Genomic DNA, 17,032 nt, shown 5'->3' on the forward strand with positions numbered 1-17,032 from the left:
TACCAATTTAATGCAGATGGTCTAAAGAGTGAAAGTTATCCCACACATTACAACATAGGTCAAAAACCCAACATAATTCAATTTGATTTGACAGTGATTAAGTACGATATCAGAATGCTACAACAGAAATTCCCCCTACTTCTTGCCAGCTAACATAAACAACAATAGCAGCTTTCACAGAACATTTACGCAGAACACAGTTCTCCCTCCCATTCTAAAAAAAAACAAACTCCATCATAGCTCACCATTCATGAATTTCAAACAGTTAAAATGACTTAGGTCTCATTCAGCTACTCACTTAACTGTGTTTTAAGCATATTTTTTTAAATGCACCTCCCCAAAAGTTCACTAGCACATTCAGGGAATTCTCACTGAGTACTGAGAGCAGTTCAACTTCAAGAAAACAAGTAATTAAATGCCTGAATAGAGTGGCCTAACCTTACCTTTAAATAACATTTTTGCCCATGATGGAGTCATATTTAAGTCCAAATTTTTCAGAATTACACTATATCCCTGTACTCTAATATTCAGGAACAGAGGCTAGTCTACAGAACCCGAAGTACATACCTTCGGCCTGGTGTCCATGACATACATGTAGCGATTTGAAGGATTTGCTTTACTGATGGCTTGCAACATGTGTTCATCTTCCAGGCACCTGGCACTGAAACCTGAGAGAGGTTGACTGCATCTACAAATTGCAGCCTACCATAGAAAACAAAGAATAAGTTAGCATTACTTTAATACTGACGAGTTGAAATGCTTTGCATAATTCTAAAAAGACACTGAAACAAATTGTTTCATTTGGCAGATAACAGCATGGAACTGAAAAAAAGTTTAGGTACTCCAACTTTTTAAGCACATCACTTGCAGACCTCCAAACAGAGTACTTACAACTTAAATTTAAATGTTTATAAAAACATTTTTTCAGGTTCATCTACACAGGCAAGGTACTGGTTTACATAATGGACATTCCCTAAGTATAAAAATTACCAAAAAGTATAGCCTGGAAAAAATACACCTTAGGAAAGCAAGTTACTCTCTTGGTATGAAATGAATTATGGTTGACTTTACTATTGCAAGTCTATGTTATCATCTAATGTAATTTTCATAATGTCATTTCCAAGCATAGATTGTATTTCAAAAGGTATCACGTGAATCTTCCAAATATTAATTATCTTAACGCTCATTCTTCATAAATTCTTCAACTCAGGTGACAGTCCTTCTCTCCCTTCAAAGATAGCCCATAGCAGAGACAGACAGATGCTGCTTCACACCACTGCCAAAGCCTGCAAAGTCTTTCTTCTCATCCTCTAGTTTTTTTACCTTGCAAATTGTTCCTTAAAGGACTAGTTCTATTCTTTTGGTGTTTTGGTTGGTTTTTAACCCCCCTTTGGACCTAACAGATTTTATTCTTCATATATCAAGGAAGGCAGATCAATAGACAAAAAACTCTCTTCAGTTATCTTAAGGTCAGTTACTGAAAATTTTAAGAGATTCAAGCGATTATCAACTGATTACTTCAAGATTTATTTTAGCTTAATTCAGCACCCCGCTAGACACCACTAGTGTCAGCAGCATTTGAGTTTATCATGAGTTATACCATTCTCACACAAGTCACTGCACTTCCCGCCTTACCTACCCTGAACTGCTGCCAAGTGTTCAGTACATTTGCATTAAGAGGAAGACACACTATACCTCTTTATTTTTATGATAATATGACAACACTGGGAATCTTCCTTTGCTTCTGAACTTGGAGCTACCGACAATTATGGGCTTGCTTGCAGTTCTGGGAACATAAAGTTCTCTAGGATAGGTTTCACAAATCTGAAAGACACATACACAAAAATAATTTTATGTACGAGGCACAAAGCCCATACTAGTTTTAGAGATGTTAGGTGAAATAAGAGACAGGGAATAAACACTACCATGTTTCTCTATATACACATAAATAGCTCAGAAGAGACAAGCCACGGACAAAATGGTATAAATTGGTATCCCAAGTTATACAACCAAGCACTGCTATACTAGCATTGACCCTAGGAATGCTACTCTTCAGTAGAAGTGCTAAGAATGCGTTTCACATAAGATACTGAAATTATTTCCCTCATTTTTCATATTTGCAGATTATAAAGTAAGATGAAACCTAATCTGGGAATCAGCTGCACCACCACAGCCATCTTCTGCCTTAGCCAACACTGCAAATGCTCAAGTAGAATCCTTCTCAATTAAGAGATAACAAAGCCCCCAGAATTGCTGGGGCTGAACTTCAAACAGGTACATATATTCTAGAAACAATCCAAAAGAACACATGCATCCATGCACACATACTTTCTCAATAAGGCCTTGAAAAAAATTTCAATTATGAAGTTGTGAGACTGCATGCTGATTAAGGAGTTAGCTCTTTCCACCTGCAAATTTTTGTTTATGCTGCAAGCCAAGTGATTTCACAGCATTAGACCATTTTCTGTAGGACTAGAGTCAGAGGATAAAGCAGAAACAGATGCAGACTAAGCCAAGTTTCTATTACAACACCTACCTTGTAATCACGATTTGCATCTGACAACTGCCAGTTTGTATTTGGTACTCCCATTCTCTTATATTCTTCTGCTAGATCAATAAGCTGCCAGCCTTTGACTTGCTCAGATTCATTTTGTTTTGGATTATATGAGAAGGCATACAGTTCTTCATATTTTGCTAAAAGGTAAAGAATAAGACTATGTAATGAGTGGTTCAGAAAAATATCTGAGTGGAGAACGGTAGCACAGTTGACAAGTCTTCAAATGCCCCAACTGCAGAGAAAGTTTCAGGCTTCAACATTCGCAGAAGCAGCTAAATAGATATTTGACACTTGTGAAATATATAATCAGCAATTATCATACAGTTAACTGGAACAATTATAGCCACTTAGGTAAAGGTAGGCTATGAAAGCTTTCTTGAGCGTGCTTGACCTATTTCAGCAGGGACATTTCTAAAATCATGAAGGCAAAGTAGAGCTTACAATGTGAAAAAATGAAAAAATTAAACAAGGCAAAAGGCAGAATTATTAGAAGACTTCACAAGAGCTAAAGGAACAGAGATTTACATCTACTGACCTTTAAAAGCAATAGGCTTTAACGTTTCCTTTAAAGCAAAAAAGATTTTGAAATATTTTATGCTTTTCCTAATATACTATTCACTTATAACAGATGACAACATTTTACATTGTTCTAAACAAAGCAGAAAATTCAAAAGACCACATTAGATACAGCAGTCTTTTCTAAAGCAGAATTGGTAGTACCATTTTGATGGTAGTACCATCAAAACTTCATCTTTATTTTTGGAACTGCATGAAATCACTACCAAGTTTGAATTTGCTTAGTAGCGTTTTCTCTAGGGAACACATCAATTGAGAGACTATATGTTTTTATATTAATTATTTCAGGAATAATAGTAGAAATGCAATATACAGGAAAGTCTCATTCTGTTAGCAAGCATCAGTGACCTACAAAATTCCAGATCCTCTGAATTTGTATGCAGATTAATACTTAATCATTAAAATTCTTTTACATACCAAATCCATTTAAAAGACTCCTACATAAGACACTTAAAGAAGTAGTGCCATGGATTTCCCCAACACCAAGTCCAAATTGTTATCCAGGCATACACTGCAAAATCTTTCATGGTTAGAAATATTACCTGTTCTTGACAGCTGAAGCAAAGAGTTATAAATGTCATGACAATCTCTCTCTCTGGGAACAACAAAGTGAACTATCCTGAAGTTCTTGCACTGGATAACAAGGGGGCAGCCAGAAGTAGTCAAGGGAAGTTTTTCCACTGCAGCAATGTGATGATGTAGTATCTGTGGCATACAAAAATTCACAGCGTAAGCATGCTGATGAAAAATAACAGCATAGTATTTACAGCAGCAGATAGAAGACACATTAAGCAATGCTGAATATTGATTTTGACTATCTTTGTCAATCAGTTATAAAAGGAAACAAATTTAGAAGAAAAACAAGACTGGCATTTCAGTCAGGATACCATAATTTGTCAAAATTTAATTACTCTCTTCAGTCATATATTGAGGTGTTACCTAAAGACTGTAAGGAATAGTAAATATCCTTCTCACTGCAAAAGTGAGAAGTAAAACTCTGCTGTGGTAGTTCTGTCCTATTCTATAACTTTACTGATTGACTAACTTACATCTAATCTGACAAGGTCCAAACAGGAGAGAGATAGATAGATAGATAGATAGATAGATAGATAGATAGATAGATAGATAGATAGATGTATTTTTTAAAGGATCTACAGGAACATAATTCAGAATTTTCAGGCAAAATAAAGCAAGTCAGGGAAAGCAACTCAAAGTATAAAATATATAGAAGATGCTGAAGATTTTTAAATTCTAGTATTCAACATCTACAGAATGAACAGGAGATAAGAAAAACATCTCCTGTATTACCCACTGTGTTATGTAGACATGACAGTCTCTCAGCTAAATGCCTTTCAACAACTTTAACAGAAGACTGTCACAGTAATGGATATACAAAAGCTCTCCATAGATTTATCTGTGTGGCAAATCTACACAAGATTCAGAAAAATACATGGGAAAGTAACAGCTGTTCAACCATAGGAAGAAAGCCACCGATACACTACATCAACTGAACAAGATGTTCTTGATAGAATTTCACTTACCTCACTGAAGCAATCACTTCCTCTTAAATATTGATCAGAATTAGCAGACATCTGAAAACTATGCTGCCAAATATGCATTTACAAAGAGACTATATCTTGGGGACATCATCATAATTATACTCAGTACTTGCATTATCATCACAGAAAGGCAATAGCCAGAGTATAGGTTCAATTTTTCCAAAATAAAACCTTTTAACATAGTGCACAGGGAGACACAAGTAATGCTTCTGAATCACGTTCTCCCCAATAACCCATTTTGTACCAAAGGATAACAGTTCAGTTGGTACAAAACTGTACATGGCATTCAAGAACAAATCACAGAAAAATAACTTTTATTGGAAGCACCATAAGGCATCTAGTCATATAATTAGGATACAGGAATAAGGGTAATCTAAAAAAAAATACATCTACAGAAAAAAAAAAAAAAAAAAAACCACACACATCTAAGAAAATGAGATTTCATGCTGGAGGATGATAGACTTAAGGCCTTAAGTCAGGTAACTGGGCTACAGTGGAAGCTAGAACTTGATGTTCACATGTGGTGCCACCTGGGCATGGAGCAGAAAAACTAATGGGAATTACTGCACTAGTCAACTTCGATTGGACAAAATTGGTACCAGTGATCAAGAAGCTGCAGCTCCTTCTGAATCCTTTTATTCCAGAGATGAACACTTGGGAAGAAACAGCTGCTTTCCACTCTAAAAGGGGCATGGGATCTTCAATATTTCAAACCCTAGGTCTTTGGATGCTGCTGCCTCATTTAACCTAGGCAGGATCTAAACAGAGGTAAGTTAACGCAGAAATTTTAAACCTGATGCTTAAGATACATAGCAATCTTCCACTCCTGCTTCTGAACTGCAGTGCAAGTCAGTTATTTAAGAAAGCCACCACGCATTCACTCAGGGACACAACTGTAGGCTATAGAAGAATTCACAGCAGCTTGACTTGAACACTTTCAACATTACCTGATTTCAACTGCAGCAGTGTCATACAAGAGTACAATTTGTAAATTATTACCTTACTATGATACCATGAACAAGTAGAGTGTGAGGAATAACTTATAACTTAGATGAACATTTTATAAAGAAATTCAACCCTAGATCAGAAAGAACTTTTGCACCTGGAGAACCAATGTTTTTGAGCCACAAGCATTCATTATTCTTACCCATGTCTCTCTCTGGCTTGAATCTATGAATAACAGATGGGTTGCTGTAAGGTACAGAGTTCCTGTCAGTGACTTATTGCTCGTGCTGAACCTGTCTAGTAATTTCACTTGCTCTACCTGTAAGAAAAAAAAGGGAGGGGGGGAGCAAAGTTTATTTTTTCCTTTGTGCAGAAAGCAAAATCCTAGTTTTGCAAAAGCTCTGTCAGTTTGTGCAATAGTTTTGAAAATGGCAGAAAGCATAACACAGCACATAAAGCTATCCAGGCCAAACCATTAAGAACACAACAGTGGTCACATAAGCTTTGAGAAGATTGACCAGTTAAAAGATCCTGTTTCATTACAAAAGTGCGTAATGAAGGCACAATGCTGGGCTCATCAAGGTATTTACTCCATATACATCACTACTATGGTTATTTACTAGTAAAAGAGACCAGGATATCAAGTTTTTCTTTAAAATTATTCAGAACAATTAATTACTAAGCTTTCAGACTGCTTCCCCAAAGTAGAGCAAACACACACTAACAATTTCCTGTTATTGAGATGCCAGTACTGAATTAACAGCTGATCTCAGCAACATGCTTCATTTGCCGTCTGCAGACTCAAAGCCATAAGGATTATGTCCTCCAGACTTCAATTTTAGTTTAGTTATCTACCATCTTTTATATTATCCCCAACTTAAAAAAAAAAAAATCTAGATCATCACAATCTTGCCTCCTAGTCAAAATAAATCCTAATGAAATGCAAGCATTCTAGTAATAATTAGAACAATCTCCTAGAAAATCAGGGACTGTGCTGGCATTTGAAGCAAGTATTTCAATCACAAGCCTTGCAAGGGCAAATTTCTCCTCCTGGTATTCCATCAACATTGTTATCTCAATCCTATGGAAAGCATTTCAAAAGGAAGTGATTTCTAGATAGCCTGCATTTTATCTGCTGATCATAATTGCAGGGGCTCCACAGTTTGCTTTATTTGAAGCAAACATTACATGATTCTTTGTGTGCAACAACAGGAATGGCTTATCTCCATGCATTCCTCTATTTCTTGGCAGCACTGCCTCATTAATGCCAAGTTTAAAGCTCTTATGCTTGAGGCTTGATGCTACTGCCATTAAACACATGGCAGAACTCCAAAAACTTCCACACCAGCAAGACCAGCATCCAGATGAGGTGACCAGGAAAGCCCACATTTACTGTGCTGATGTTAAGCTGCTTTTAATTCTAATGTACAAACTTATTTATCTACCAAAAAGCACATATAAAACATTTAAAAATTGTCTTTCCAATTCAGGTACCTAGCAAAGCCTCGTTTTGTTTTTGAAAATTAGAAAAGCAACTTAATGCATACAAAACAGAATGGAGTAAATATAAATACCAACTAAAAGCCAGAACTACTATGATATTCTAGACTTCAGTTTAGAAAGTAAAAAAATTGGAAGCTACATGCATCAGCACCTCAAAATACATTATGCTGTAACTGGCAAGATATCAGTGCTCAGACACAGATTAGCATAAATCAGTACAGCACAGCCAAAACACAGAATTAATTTTGGGCAGGTCCATAGCAGTAACTGCTCAGGTATCCAGCACTGCACTTCCCCAGCAAACTGTGAAGTGCACAGAAACTGCTCCAGTTTTGTTCCAGTAACACAACCCACAACATGCTGGCCTGCAAAGTTCCATTCTCCTCCATGTTACAAGACAGCTATTCTCAAAGCTGTATTTCTATCTTAGATGAGGACAGGCATTAATGCTCCAGCTTCCTCTAACATAGGTCAAATAGTAAAAATTCTGAAAGCAGATACATATTTTTTATATATATATATTCTAGCTATACTTTTCTTAAAGAAAACAGAAATGTAATTTAGATACAGCATCCATAGATGACATGTTCTTTTAAACTTGACTCAAGACAGCTTTAATGGGTACCCAGCTAGATTTTTTTTTTCTTTTTAATTGTAAAATTTAGCAAATCCCTAGTTATGAAAAACAACTCAGTCATCAGTTTTGAGAAGAATGTGTTCAGAAGATTAGAAAATTTAAGACTGCTATTGAGTTTTAGCACAGCTGTAACGAGAGATCATTGCAAACATGTTTAGGATTTAGCAGTGAAGCTGATGAAAACTTTACATCTCCACTAGCAAGCCCGTAAGTATTTTCACTAAAACAGATTTGACTTCAAATATAGAAACAGATTCAACTGAAGAAATTCCAGACTTTTCTAATATGTTTTGCTTTAAAATATTTTTAAGGACACTTTAGAGCTAAAGCTTCACTGCAAACCCACAATATTCTTATTTGTAATTTCACCACCACCACTTACGACTTTGTGAACTGGTTTTCATCATTTGTTGCTATTTAAGTATATCTCAGACAGAAGTGATCTTTAAGTTGACCTTACTTCACTATTCAACATAAATCTGTCGGACAGTTTAATGTCACGAAAAGCTAAACTTTCATTCAGGTAGCTGTGCTGACAGTTCTGAGACAATTTTAATTTCAGCATTTCCAGCAAACTGAAGTTTGAGGAGGAATAAAAACTACTTTATCACCTTCTCCTAGGCATGATAGCTGCCCTGCACAAGCAGTTAATTTGCGCAAGACTGAACTGTTATTTCAAGCTTACTTCCCTATTACTTTAATAAGACAAATTGAAAAAACTGAAGTACTGTCAGATTAGAAAAAATACATATGTCTCAGAACAGCTGGAATGAGATTCAGCTTGAACCTACGCATGCACTGAACTTAAGGCCTACAGTGCAGGTTGTACTTCAGTTCTCCTGCTTCCTATAACTGTAATACACATAATTATTACCATCTACCATATATGCATCTTAACCAACCTGTATATTCAATACGCAGCTTACAAAAAGCTAAGCAAACATGACAATTATAACAAAAAACCTCATGCTACTTCTAACCATTAAATTAGTATTTTTCAAATGGATCAATTTTTTTGTATGAATTATAAAAATAATTGCTCCCAGTAGTAAGTCTTGTATCTTATTACGCATGTTCAAAGCAGGTTTCTTTCTTTAGTTATACTGCTATATAAAGTAGTTTTTCCCCAGCAGGGACCCAAAAGCACACAGAAACAATCACTTGCAAATACAAGTTGGTGGCCTATAGCCTTTCTAAGTTTTAAATCTGAAAATGAGACTAAATAGCTACTCAGATCATGAGGAGAAATTGGGTTTAGTCTAGTTTTTATTCTGAAATTAGCTATTAACTGTAACAATACAATATTAAGTTTCCAAACAAGGAGTTTCAGGCTTATTAGTAAATAGGCTGATAAAGAAACCTTATCTCCAATCTATCAGTTTTGTGCAAGATTATTCCATCCAATAAACTGTCACTAACAGTAGCTTCATCAGAGACCTTCCTCCTGTTTCATATATACACAAATATATATATATATATATATATATATAAAAATAAAACTAGCTGTACACATTTTATATAAAATTTATATAAGCTGTTACTCAAAAAAATCTAAAAGCCTGTTCCTTTACATAGTTATTGGTTATAAACCCACTATTTGAACTTGAAATATGACCATTCCTTTTCTCCACACGTCTATAAATCCAGTTCAAAAATCAGACTGCCAGGTTAGGGAACTAATCACTTGAAAATTTCCAGGACCCAACAGAGAGGGGCAGTCTTTTCAGCAACCCTTTCTCTCAGGGCTGATGAGCAAGACAACTACTGTTAGAAGTTTAATTATATAAAAGCTGTGACTTAAAGACTTACTTAAAAGTCATTTACAAAGAATAGGAAAGATAGGGTTGTTTTTTTATATCTTCATTACAGGGGAAAGATTAAAAAATTAAAAAATAGTCTAAAAAGTCTAAAATATCAACTGCAGCTACACTATTTTTTTAATATTCTAACACATTGCACATATACTGACAGCTTGCATTCGTAACAACGCATATCAGTCTTTAGAAGGAAAAAAAAAAAAAAAAAAAAGTACTGCTTTCACAACCCATTTGCTTCCAAAGCTGCATGGAACTGCATCCCGAGAACAAAAGCCGACGACACTCCTCTCCCAGCGAGCCGCTTCTGCTCCCCACCCCACACAACCGCCCCCGTTAACACCAGGAGAATTTTCCGCCTCTTCCCCTTATTAACGAGCCGGTTCACCCCAGCGGGGCCGCAACCCCGCTCCCCATCCCACCCCACCCCCCCGGCTCGGAGCGGACCCAGCCCCCCCAAAACGGCCGGGGCAGCCGGGGGGAACCCCCTGAGCCCGAAGGCCCCAGCTGCGCCTCAGGACACCCCAAGAGGCACGGACCGCCTCAGAGCCCTCCTGGGAAGCGACAAAATGGAAGGAGGAGGAGGAAGAGAACAACAACAACAATAACAACGCCGTCGCCCACAGCTGACAGCGGCGGGGCAGGCACTCGCCGGGCCGAACAGGCGCTCCCCGCCCCACAGTTACCGGCGCAGCAGCGGCAGCAACGCCACCGGCTCTCCCAGGCAGCACCGAGCCCGAGGCGTGTGAGGCGATACCTTGGTGGTGCGGATATGCTCCATGGCGATGCCCGCCCAGCGCCCGCCGCAGCACTGCCAGGCCGGGGCGGCCGTCACCTGGAAACGCTTCCGGGGCGGGGCGGGGCGGGGCGGGGCCAAGACGGCGCCGGCTTTCCCTGCAGCGCCCCCCTTGCGGCAGGCGTTACGCCTCCGCCGCACGGAGAGCAGCGCGCATGCGCGGTCCGTCGCGCCCGCCCGCGGTGAGGAGGAGCCGTGCCCGAGGCGGGAATGGCTGAGGGGCGGTGGCAAGGGTCGGGCAATGCTGTGTCTTTCTGGTATTCTGTGTGAGACTCGCGGGGAGGAAGGGGCTGTGGGTTGCTGTGCTGGGAGCCAGAGAGCTGAGTGTCGGTTGTGAAACTTCGCCTGGCAGCAGGCCCTGAGGAGAGAGTGGTCCTGGGCCCCGTGGTGGGGTGACAGTAGGTGTGTGGAAAACAAGCGCCATTCCCTACTTACCCAAGCCTCTGTTCATAGCGTAGAGAGTTTCAGTCTTTTGGAGTCTTGTAAATGGGGAAATTCCTGGAAGATGATAATTTTTGTTGTAGTATCACAATCACAGAGGGGTTGAGGTTGAAAGAGACCTCTGGAGGTCATCTAGTCCAAACCCCCTGCTCAAGCAGGTCTACCTAGAGCTGGTTGCTCAGGACCATGTCCAGACAGCTTTTGAATATCTCCAATGAGGGAGACTCCACAGCCTTTAGGAGCAACCTGTGCCAGTGCTTGGTTGCCATCACAGGAAAAAAATGTTTCCTGATATTCAGAGGGAACTTCTGTGTTTCAGTTTGTGCCCACTGCCTCTGGTTCTGTCACTGGGCACCACTGACAAGAGCTTGACTCTGTCCTCTTTGCACCCTCCCTTCAGGTATATATATATATACATATATATTGCTAAGATCGCCCTGAGCCTTCTCTAGGATGAACAGTCCCAGCTCTCGTAGCCTTTCCTCACAGGAGAGGCACTCCAGTCAAGTACGCGAAAGTGTGGTGCCACCAGTGGTGAGTAGAGGGGAAGGATCACCTCCCTCATCCTGCTGGCAATACTTTGCCTAATGCAGCCCAAGATGCCATTCACCTTCTTTGTGGCAAGGTCCCACTGCTGGCTCATGTTCAACTTGGTGTCCACCAGTGTCCTGGTTTGGGCTGAAATAGAGTTAATATTCCTTTTCAGGGACTAGATAAGTGCTGTGTTTTGGATTTAGCTTTGGGTTTGGTATGGGAAGAATGCTGACAGCACACTGATGTTTTCAGCTGCTACCGAGACTTCAAGGACTCTTCGACTCCTCATGTCCTGCCCGTGCGCAAGGGCACAGGGAGCAGGGAGGGAGCACGGCCAGAGCACCAGACCCTAATTGGCCAATGAAATATTCCATATCATGGAACATCATGCTCACTATATAGAGGAGGGGTGGTCGGGAAGGAGCTCTCTCGCTTCCGGGATTGCAATTGCGGGATCTTGGTATCTCAGGGTCGCTAGCCGGGAACGGGCTGGATATTGGTTAGTGGGTGGTGAGCAATTACATTGTGCATTGCCTGTATATATATTTTTTTTTTTCCTATCATCATCATTGTTCTCGTTTTATTGCCATTATTTTACTGTTCCTATCTCAGCCTGCGAGTCTCCCTTCACCCCTCTAATTCCCTCCCCCATTCTCATGTGGGGAGGGGGAAGGGAGGGTGACCAGCTGCGGTGGTTGGTTGCTGACCAGGCTCAAACCACGACAACCAGGACCCCCAGGTCCTTTTTTGCAAAGCTGCTTTCTTGCTGGGTGGCCCCCAGCACATGTTGGTGCCTGGGGTTGTTCCTCCCCAGGTGCAGGGCTTTGCACTTCTCCTTGTTGAACTTTATGAGGTTCCTGTCAGCCTGTTTCTCCAGCCTGCCAAGGTCCGTCTGGATGGCAGCATGACTCTCTGGCATATCAGCCACTCCTCCCAGTTTGGTGTCGTCAGCAAATGTGCTCAGGGTACACTCTGCCCCATCATCCAGGTCACTAATGAAGATGTTAAACAGGACTGGACCCAGTGTTGACCCCAAGTGGACTTTGTGCCACTGACCACCTCTCTGTGGGCCCCGCCGTTCAGACAGGTTTCAATCCACCTCACACCAACAGCTTATCTGTGGGGTTCTTACAGGAGACAGCGTCAAAGGCCTTACTGAAGTAAGGACTGCTAAAAGTGTGCTGGGCGAGGTTAGACTTTTAGGTTGTACAGGAACAAAGTAACAAGCTGCGCAGTGCAGAGGCTCAACCATGTCCTCACTGTGTGAGTGATGGTGCACAGAAACCTTGCATGTGCCCTACAGTAGTTACAAAACATGATAAAACTTAGCTTAGAGGTTGCAGGATGGGCCCTGCAAGTCTTGCTGTTTTCATGATTCTCATCTAAATTAGAAACTGTTCAGTAGGACAGTTTTTATACAAAATTAACCTCTTTTACTAACATATAGACTTCATGATCTTGAACTGAAAGTTTTTGAGTGGTGACATTCCTAGACTGCCATGAGTTATTAAAATCATACTACAAAGGTACCTCTCTTTCCTTGACAAGTCCCCTTTTCCTGTTATCCCAATATATCTTGTCATTTTGTAGCCTGTCGGATCGGAAGAATTTGTTGACAAACGACTCTACAGAAATCACTCTTTACATGCCATTTACTATTTCACAGTTCTGGAGTTTTCATTTTTTTAAGATGTTCAAAGATAGACATGTCCATGCAATATATAAGTAAACACGGAGTAAACATCACAAATTACATTTAACTATATGCCTGAATCTCCGTTTTGTGTAAATCCAGTTACCCATAAATAATCTCAAAGATCTTTTGATCTTTGATAATATGTTGGACATCCATAGTCTTCATCTGTCCCAGCACTCAGCAGCAGAACACCGAGGGTTTTGGACTATTTGGGATGCTTTGAGACACTCCGGAGCGAATCGCATAAAGCCCTTCATAGTGCTGTGATGCATCCAGACTATCGGGTAGATTGAAAGGAAAAGTCCAGCAATGCCTTTTCCCGAGCAAACGTGGCGCGTGGGGTACGCTGAGGAACTCCCCTGCCTTTGAGCAGCGGCTGCCTGCAGTTCCCTGGTCTATACGCGAGAGACGTGTCGTGGTGCAGGGGGCAGGGGTGGAATCAGTTACGCGGCTTCACGCAGCACCGTGTTGCCGCGCGCGCGTCCTCCCCCGCAGCCCGCCACGGCCAGCACCGCCGGCCCGCGGCTGCGGCGCTGTCGCTTTAAGGGCCGGGCGGGCGGGGCGGTGGCGGCGCCGTCCCGTGGTGCATTGCGGCGGGCGCGCGCAGGGCGCGTGGCGGGTGCCCGCACGCTCGCTGCTGCTGCCGCCGCCGCCGCTCGCTCGGTTCGAAGCGGGCGCCGGGCGCTGAGGCGGCCGCTCCCACCACCGCCGCCCTCGGGCTCCCGCTGCCGCCACCCGTGCCCGCTGCCGCCTCCCCCCCAGTCCCGCTCCTTCCCGTCGCTGCCGCCATGTCTGCGGGCTTCTCCTTTGGCGCGGGGACCCTGGGCTCCGCGGCGGCGGCCGCCGCCGGGGCGGGAGGAGGAGGAGGGGGCGGGGGATTTTCCTTCGGAGCCGCCACGCCGAGGTAACGCGGCGTCTCCCGGCTCGGCCTGGCCCTGCCGCCAGATCCTCGGGGCCGCCGCCTAGGCCGCCGTCGTTCCGCGGGCCTGGGCCGGCGTGTCGGCGGCGGGGCGGGCCTACGCGCCACGCGTGTGTGAGTGCGTGTTGGGTGTCGGGTGGGAAGCGCAGACCGCGGGCGGCGTGTCTCGGCGCCTCCTGCCCCTGTCGGGGCCCGGACCTCCGGCACTCTTGGCCGAAAAGGCCGTTGGGGCGCGAGTGGACCGGTTTTAGCGTGTCTGCGCAGGGGCCGGGGGTGCCCTTCCCGCCTCTTCTGCTTCACCGGCTGCTTCGTAAACATAGGCGTAGGGATCAATCTGTTCTGCAGCCACTAACAAAGGGAGGTGCTCTTCTAATGTTGTTTGATTCTGGCTTTGTTGGAGCAGCGTGTCTCCCTTGGCAGTTACCTCTAACGTTCTGAATGCAGAACGTGAGTCCCATGCGTATCTAGGTTTCAGCAGTCAGCCAGAGCTTGTGTGTGTGGCATGGAGCTCGTTGATGTCAAGGCCCAAATGCTTAATGTCCAAATGTGAAATCCCATTAATTTTTGTTTTCGAGATTGGGTACAACCTTATTTTTTCTGACACAGATAACCTTGCTATTTGTTGTATAGTGTCTTGGAGTAAAAGGACAACTTTGTGTTTTGATGTGTACCTGGCACAGAGCAGGCTCTGTATTAAAGGCATTGCTAGTATTTAAGTTTCTCACAATAATAGTTAAGTCTTTGCTGTTGCTGGGTTTTTTCTCTCTTTTTTTTTTTCTTTATTTACACAGCTGTACTAGCAGAGATTGTTTTTTTTCTGACCTGCTTGCTATTACACTGACACTGAAGATTAGGGCTGTTGTAAGTGATGCTTTGTATCAGTTTTTCCCAAATCTGATGAGGCAAAATTGATCACTCCAATGTAAAGTCAGTAGGCAGGGTGAGCTATTTAAGAGAACTTCACCTGAAGAGTATATTTGAAAATACTGTCTGTCAAAATTTCTCAGGAATTAGTAGTGTCAGGGGAAGGGAGCAGAACATCTGGATGTGAAAGAGTATCTCTGGATTAAGTGACGGTTTTGTCTTTTGAAAGCCCGTCTGAAAGGGAACAAGTTTTCTGAGTCTTTTCTAATACCCTTGGTTTTGTGGTCGTGACAGATTGATGGTATTCTTGTGTTACCTGTGCTTATTTGGTTTTTTGTTTGTATTTTGTTTTTTGTTTTTTTTTACTCCTACAGTGAAGCATATATGGAGTTGGTAAAGAACTTAAGTTTCTTTTGCTTCATGCCTATTTAATGCAGGTTTCCTGTGCTTAAAATGATCAAGTTACAGTAATACTTGTTTATTCAAAAACATTCATCTAAATATACTGCCTGAAACAAGGGAAACTTTTGTCTTGTTGATCTGCACTTGTTAAAAACTGTATTGAACTTAAATATTTTTGTTTGGCTGGTTTTTTTTTGTTTGTTTGTTTGTTTTTTCATTTTTTTTTTTTTGCTGTTCTAGCTGGCTTTTTAATCTCTTAATAAGTAAAAGTTTAACGGGTGCTAATTAATAGCAGTATGGTAGTCTGCATTTTTATTCATGTATTCTTACAAGCAGGATGAGTTTTCAGGGCTATTGGTCAAGGAGTATAAATAACAGAGGAAGAGGTATTTTTACTGCTGGATGATTGGTGAAAGAATCTTGAGCATTCCTGTAGGACAGTGTGATTGAGAACATGTTTGAGTCTATAAGCTGTTTTTCAGAGCTGGGTCTAAAACAGTATTGCCAGGAAAAAGGGTGTTTAGTTGAGTAGTCCAAGCCATAAGTATTATTCATCGGTGTGACCAAAGATTATATTCTGGTGGCCCAAAGCCAGTGTGGTATGCCAGCCTACCTAATTTGTCTGTTGTTTCAACAGCCATTCTGGTACTTAGGCTCTTTCTTTCTGTGAATAGATGTTCCCTATAGTATGCTTTAGCCAGGTGCAATGCTTTGTTGTAATTCTAAAACTAGAGTGAAGACCTGGCTTCACTGGCCAGAGCTCTCTTCTTCTTTCCATCTGGGGAGTAGACAGTCCTGGCACATGCCTTCTCTTTCTGGTGAGGAGGCTGCCAATGCTTTATTTCTACATTTTGGTTTCTTTCTAATTAAAAAAAAAACCCAAACTGCCACTTCATTTTATTTGGGGTGTGGGGTTTTTTGTCCTATAGTGCTGAATTGCAAATTTTGTACCTTAGTTTTTTCCTACTGAGATGCTGAAATGAGAAGAAATTTCACAGAAGAATCATCCTTGGCTGTACTGGAAAAAGATGAGAAACTTAAACTCTTGATTAGTGAGAGAAGCACCTTGTGTATTTAAGTTTACGAGCAGTTAGCTCATGGTTCTGTATCTTGATATGTTTGGGGAGTTAAAGCTGAAATGCTTTGGCTCCTGCAGAGTTGGATAATTTGTGGGTCTGTGTCCTTCTAAACTTGGTCACTCTGGTCCCTGAATTACTTCTTTAAGAATTTAAGAAAATAAGGTTTTGAACTTGCAACCAACTTTTGCTTGGCTTTCCACAATCAATTTTGTAGACATTTTGAAAACTTTTAATGTGAAAGCCAATTACAGCTTTTTTTTTTTTTTTAAGGATTTACTTTTGTGTTTAATTTGTTATGGCTAGAAGCTGCCTTCATACAAAGAGAGAGAGGAAATAAGGAACAAGGAGGGAATACTGAACACCTGAAACACAAAATACTTCTTGACAACTGTTACCCTGAAGTATAAATTGCATTTAATTTCAGTGCTACTGTTGCACCTATGCAAAATGTTATTTAAATTAGATAAAATTTGCCTAGTTTCTAAAAAAGCTCACAGGTGGGATTGGGAAGTTACTACAAATAAATTATTCACCTGATCTTTGGTCAATTTAAGAACAAAATATTAAAAATCACGGACTCATCTGGCTGCTAGTACCTGTAATTTCACTGGTTAGAGATAATCATGATTATTGTATTTCCCTCTGTTTTGTGCAATAACTTAATGTGTTCCCTGCTAAATGTGAAGCTTGTTCTGTATTTGCCATGAAAC

The 17,032-nt window shown here is 41.4% G+C and overlaps 2 protein-coding genes across 4 annotated transcripts in view; one reads left to right on the forward strand and one right to left on the reverse strand.

Annotated features, from left to right (window-relative positions):
- MTMR6 (myotubularin related protein 6) overlaps positions 1–10,442 on the reverse strand; it is a 28,208-nt gene extending 17,766 nt beyond the window's left edge. Inside the window, exons 1-6 of the mRNA XM_042792653.1 lie at positions 10,349–10,442; positions 5,840–5,956; positions 3,676–3,838; positions 2,537–2,694; positions 1,696–1,824; positions 568–702 (exon numbers count right to left, since the gene is read on the reverse strand). Coding sequence (XP_042648587.1) covers positions 568–702; positions 1,696–1,824; positions 2,537–2,694; positions 3,676–3,838; positions 5,840–5,956; positions 10,349–10,372 — 726 coding nt within the window. The 5' untranslated portion in view covers positions 10,373–10,442. The remainder of the gene's footprint in view (positions 1–567; positions 703–1,695; positions 1,825–2,536; positions 2,695–3,675; positions 3,839–5,839; positions 5,957–10,348) is intronic.
- Positions 10,443–13,116: 2,674 nt separating this feature from the next.
- NUP58 (nucleoporin 58) overlaps positions 13,117–17,032 on the forward strand; it is a 39,377-nt gene continuing 35,461 nt past the window's right edge. For 2 of the 3 annotated variants that reach the window (XM_042792666.1, XM_042792667.1), the window contains exon 1: positions 13,642–13,962. In XM_042792666.1, coding sequence (XP_042648600.1) covers positions 13,847–13,962 — 116 coding nt within the window. In that variant the 5' untranslated portion in view covers positions 13,642–13,846. Of the gene's footprint in view, positions 13,400–13,641; positions 13,963–17,032 lie in introns of those variants that run through there. The other variant, XM_032991009.2, reaches the window with a different exon arrangement.

Source organism: Tyto alba, unplaced genomic scaffold (assembly GCF_018691265.1).
Source record: "Tyto alba isolate M040663 unplaced genomic scaffold, T.alba_DEE_v4.0 Super-Scaffold_2, whole genome shotgun sequence".
Lineage (NCBI taxonomy): Eukaryota > Metazoa > Chordata > Aves > Strigiformes > Tytonidae > Tyto > Tyto alba.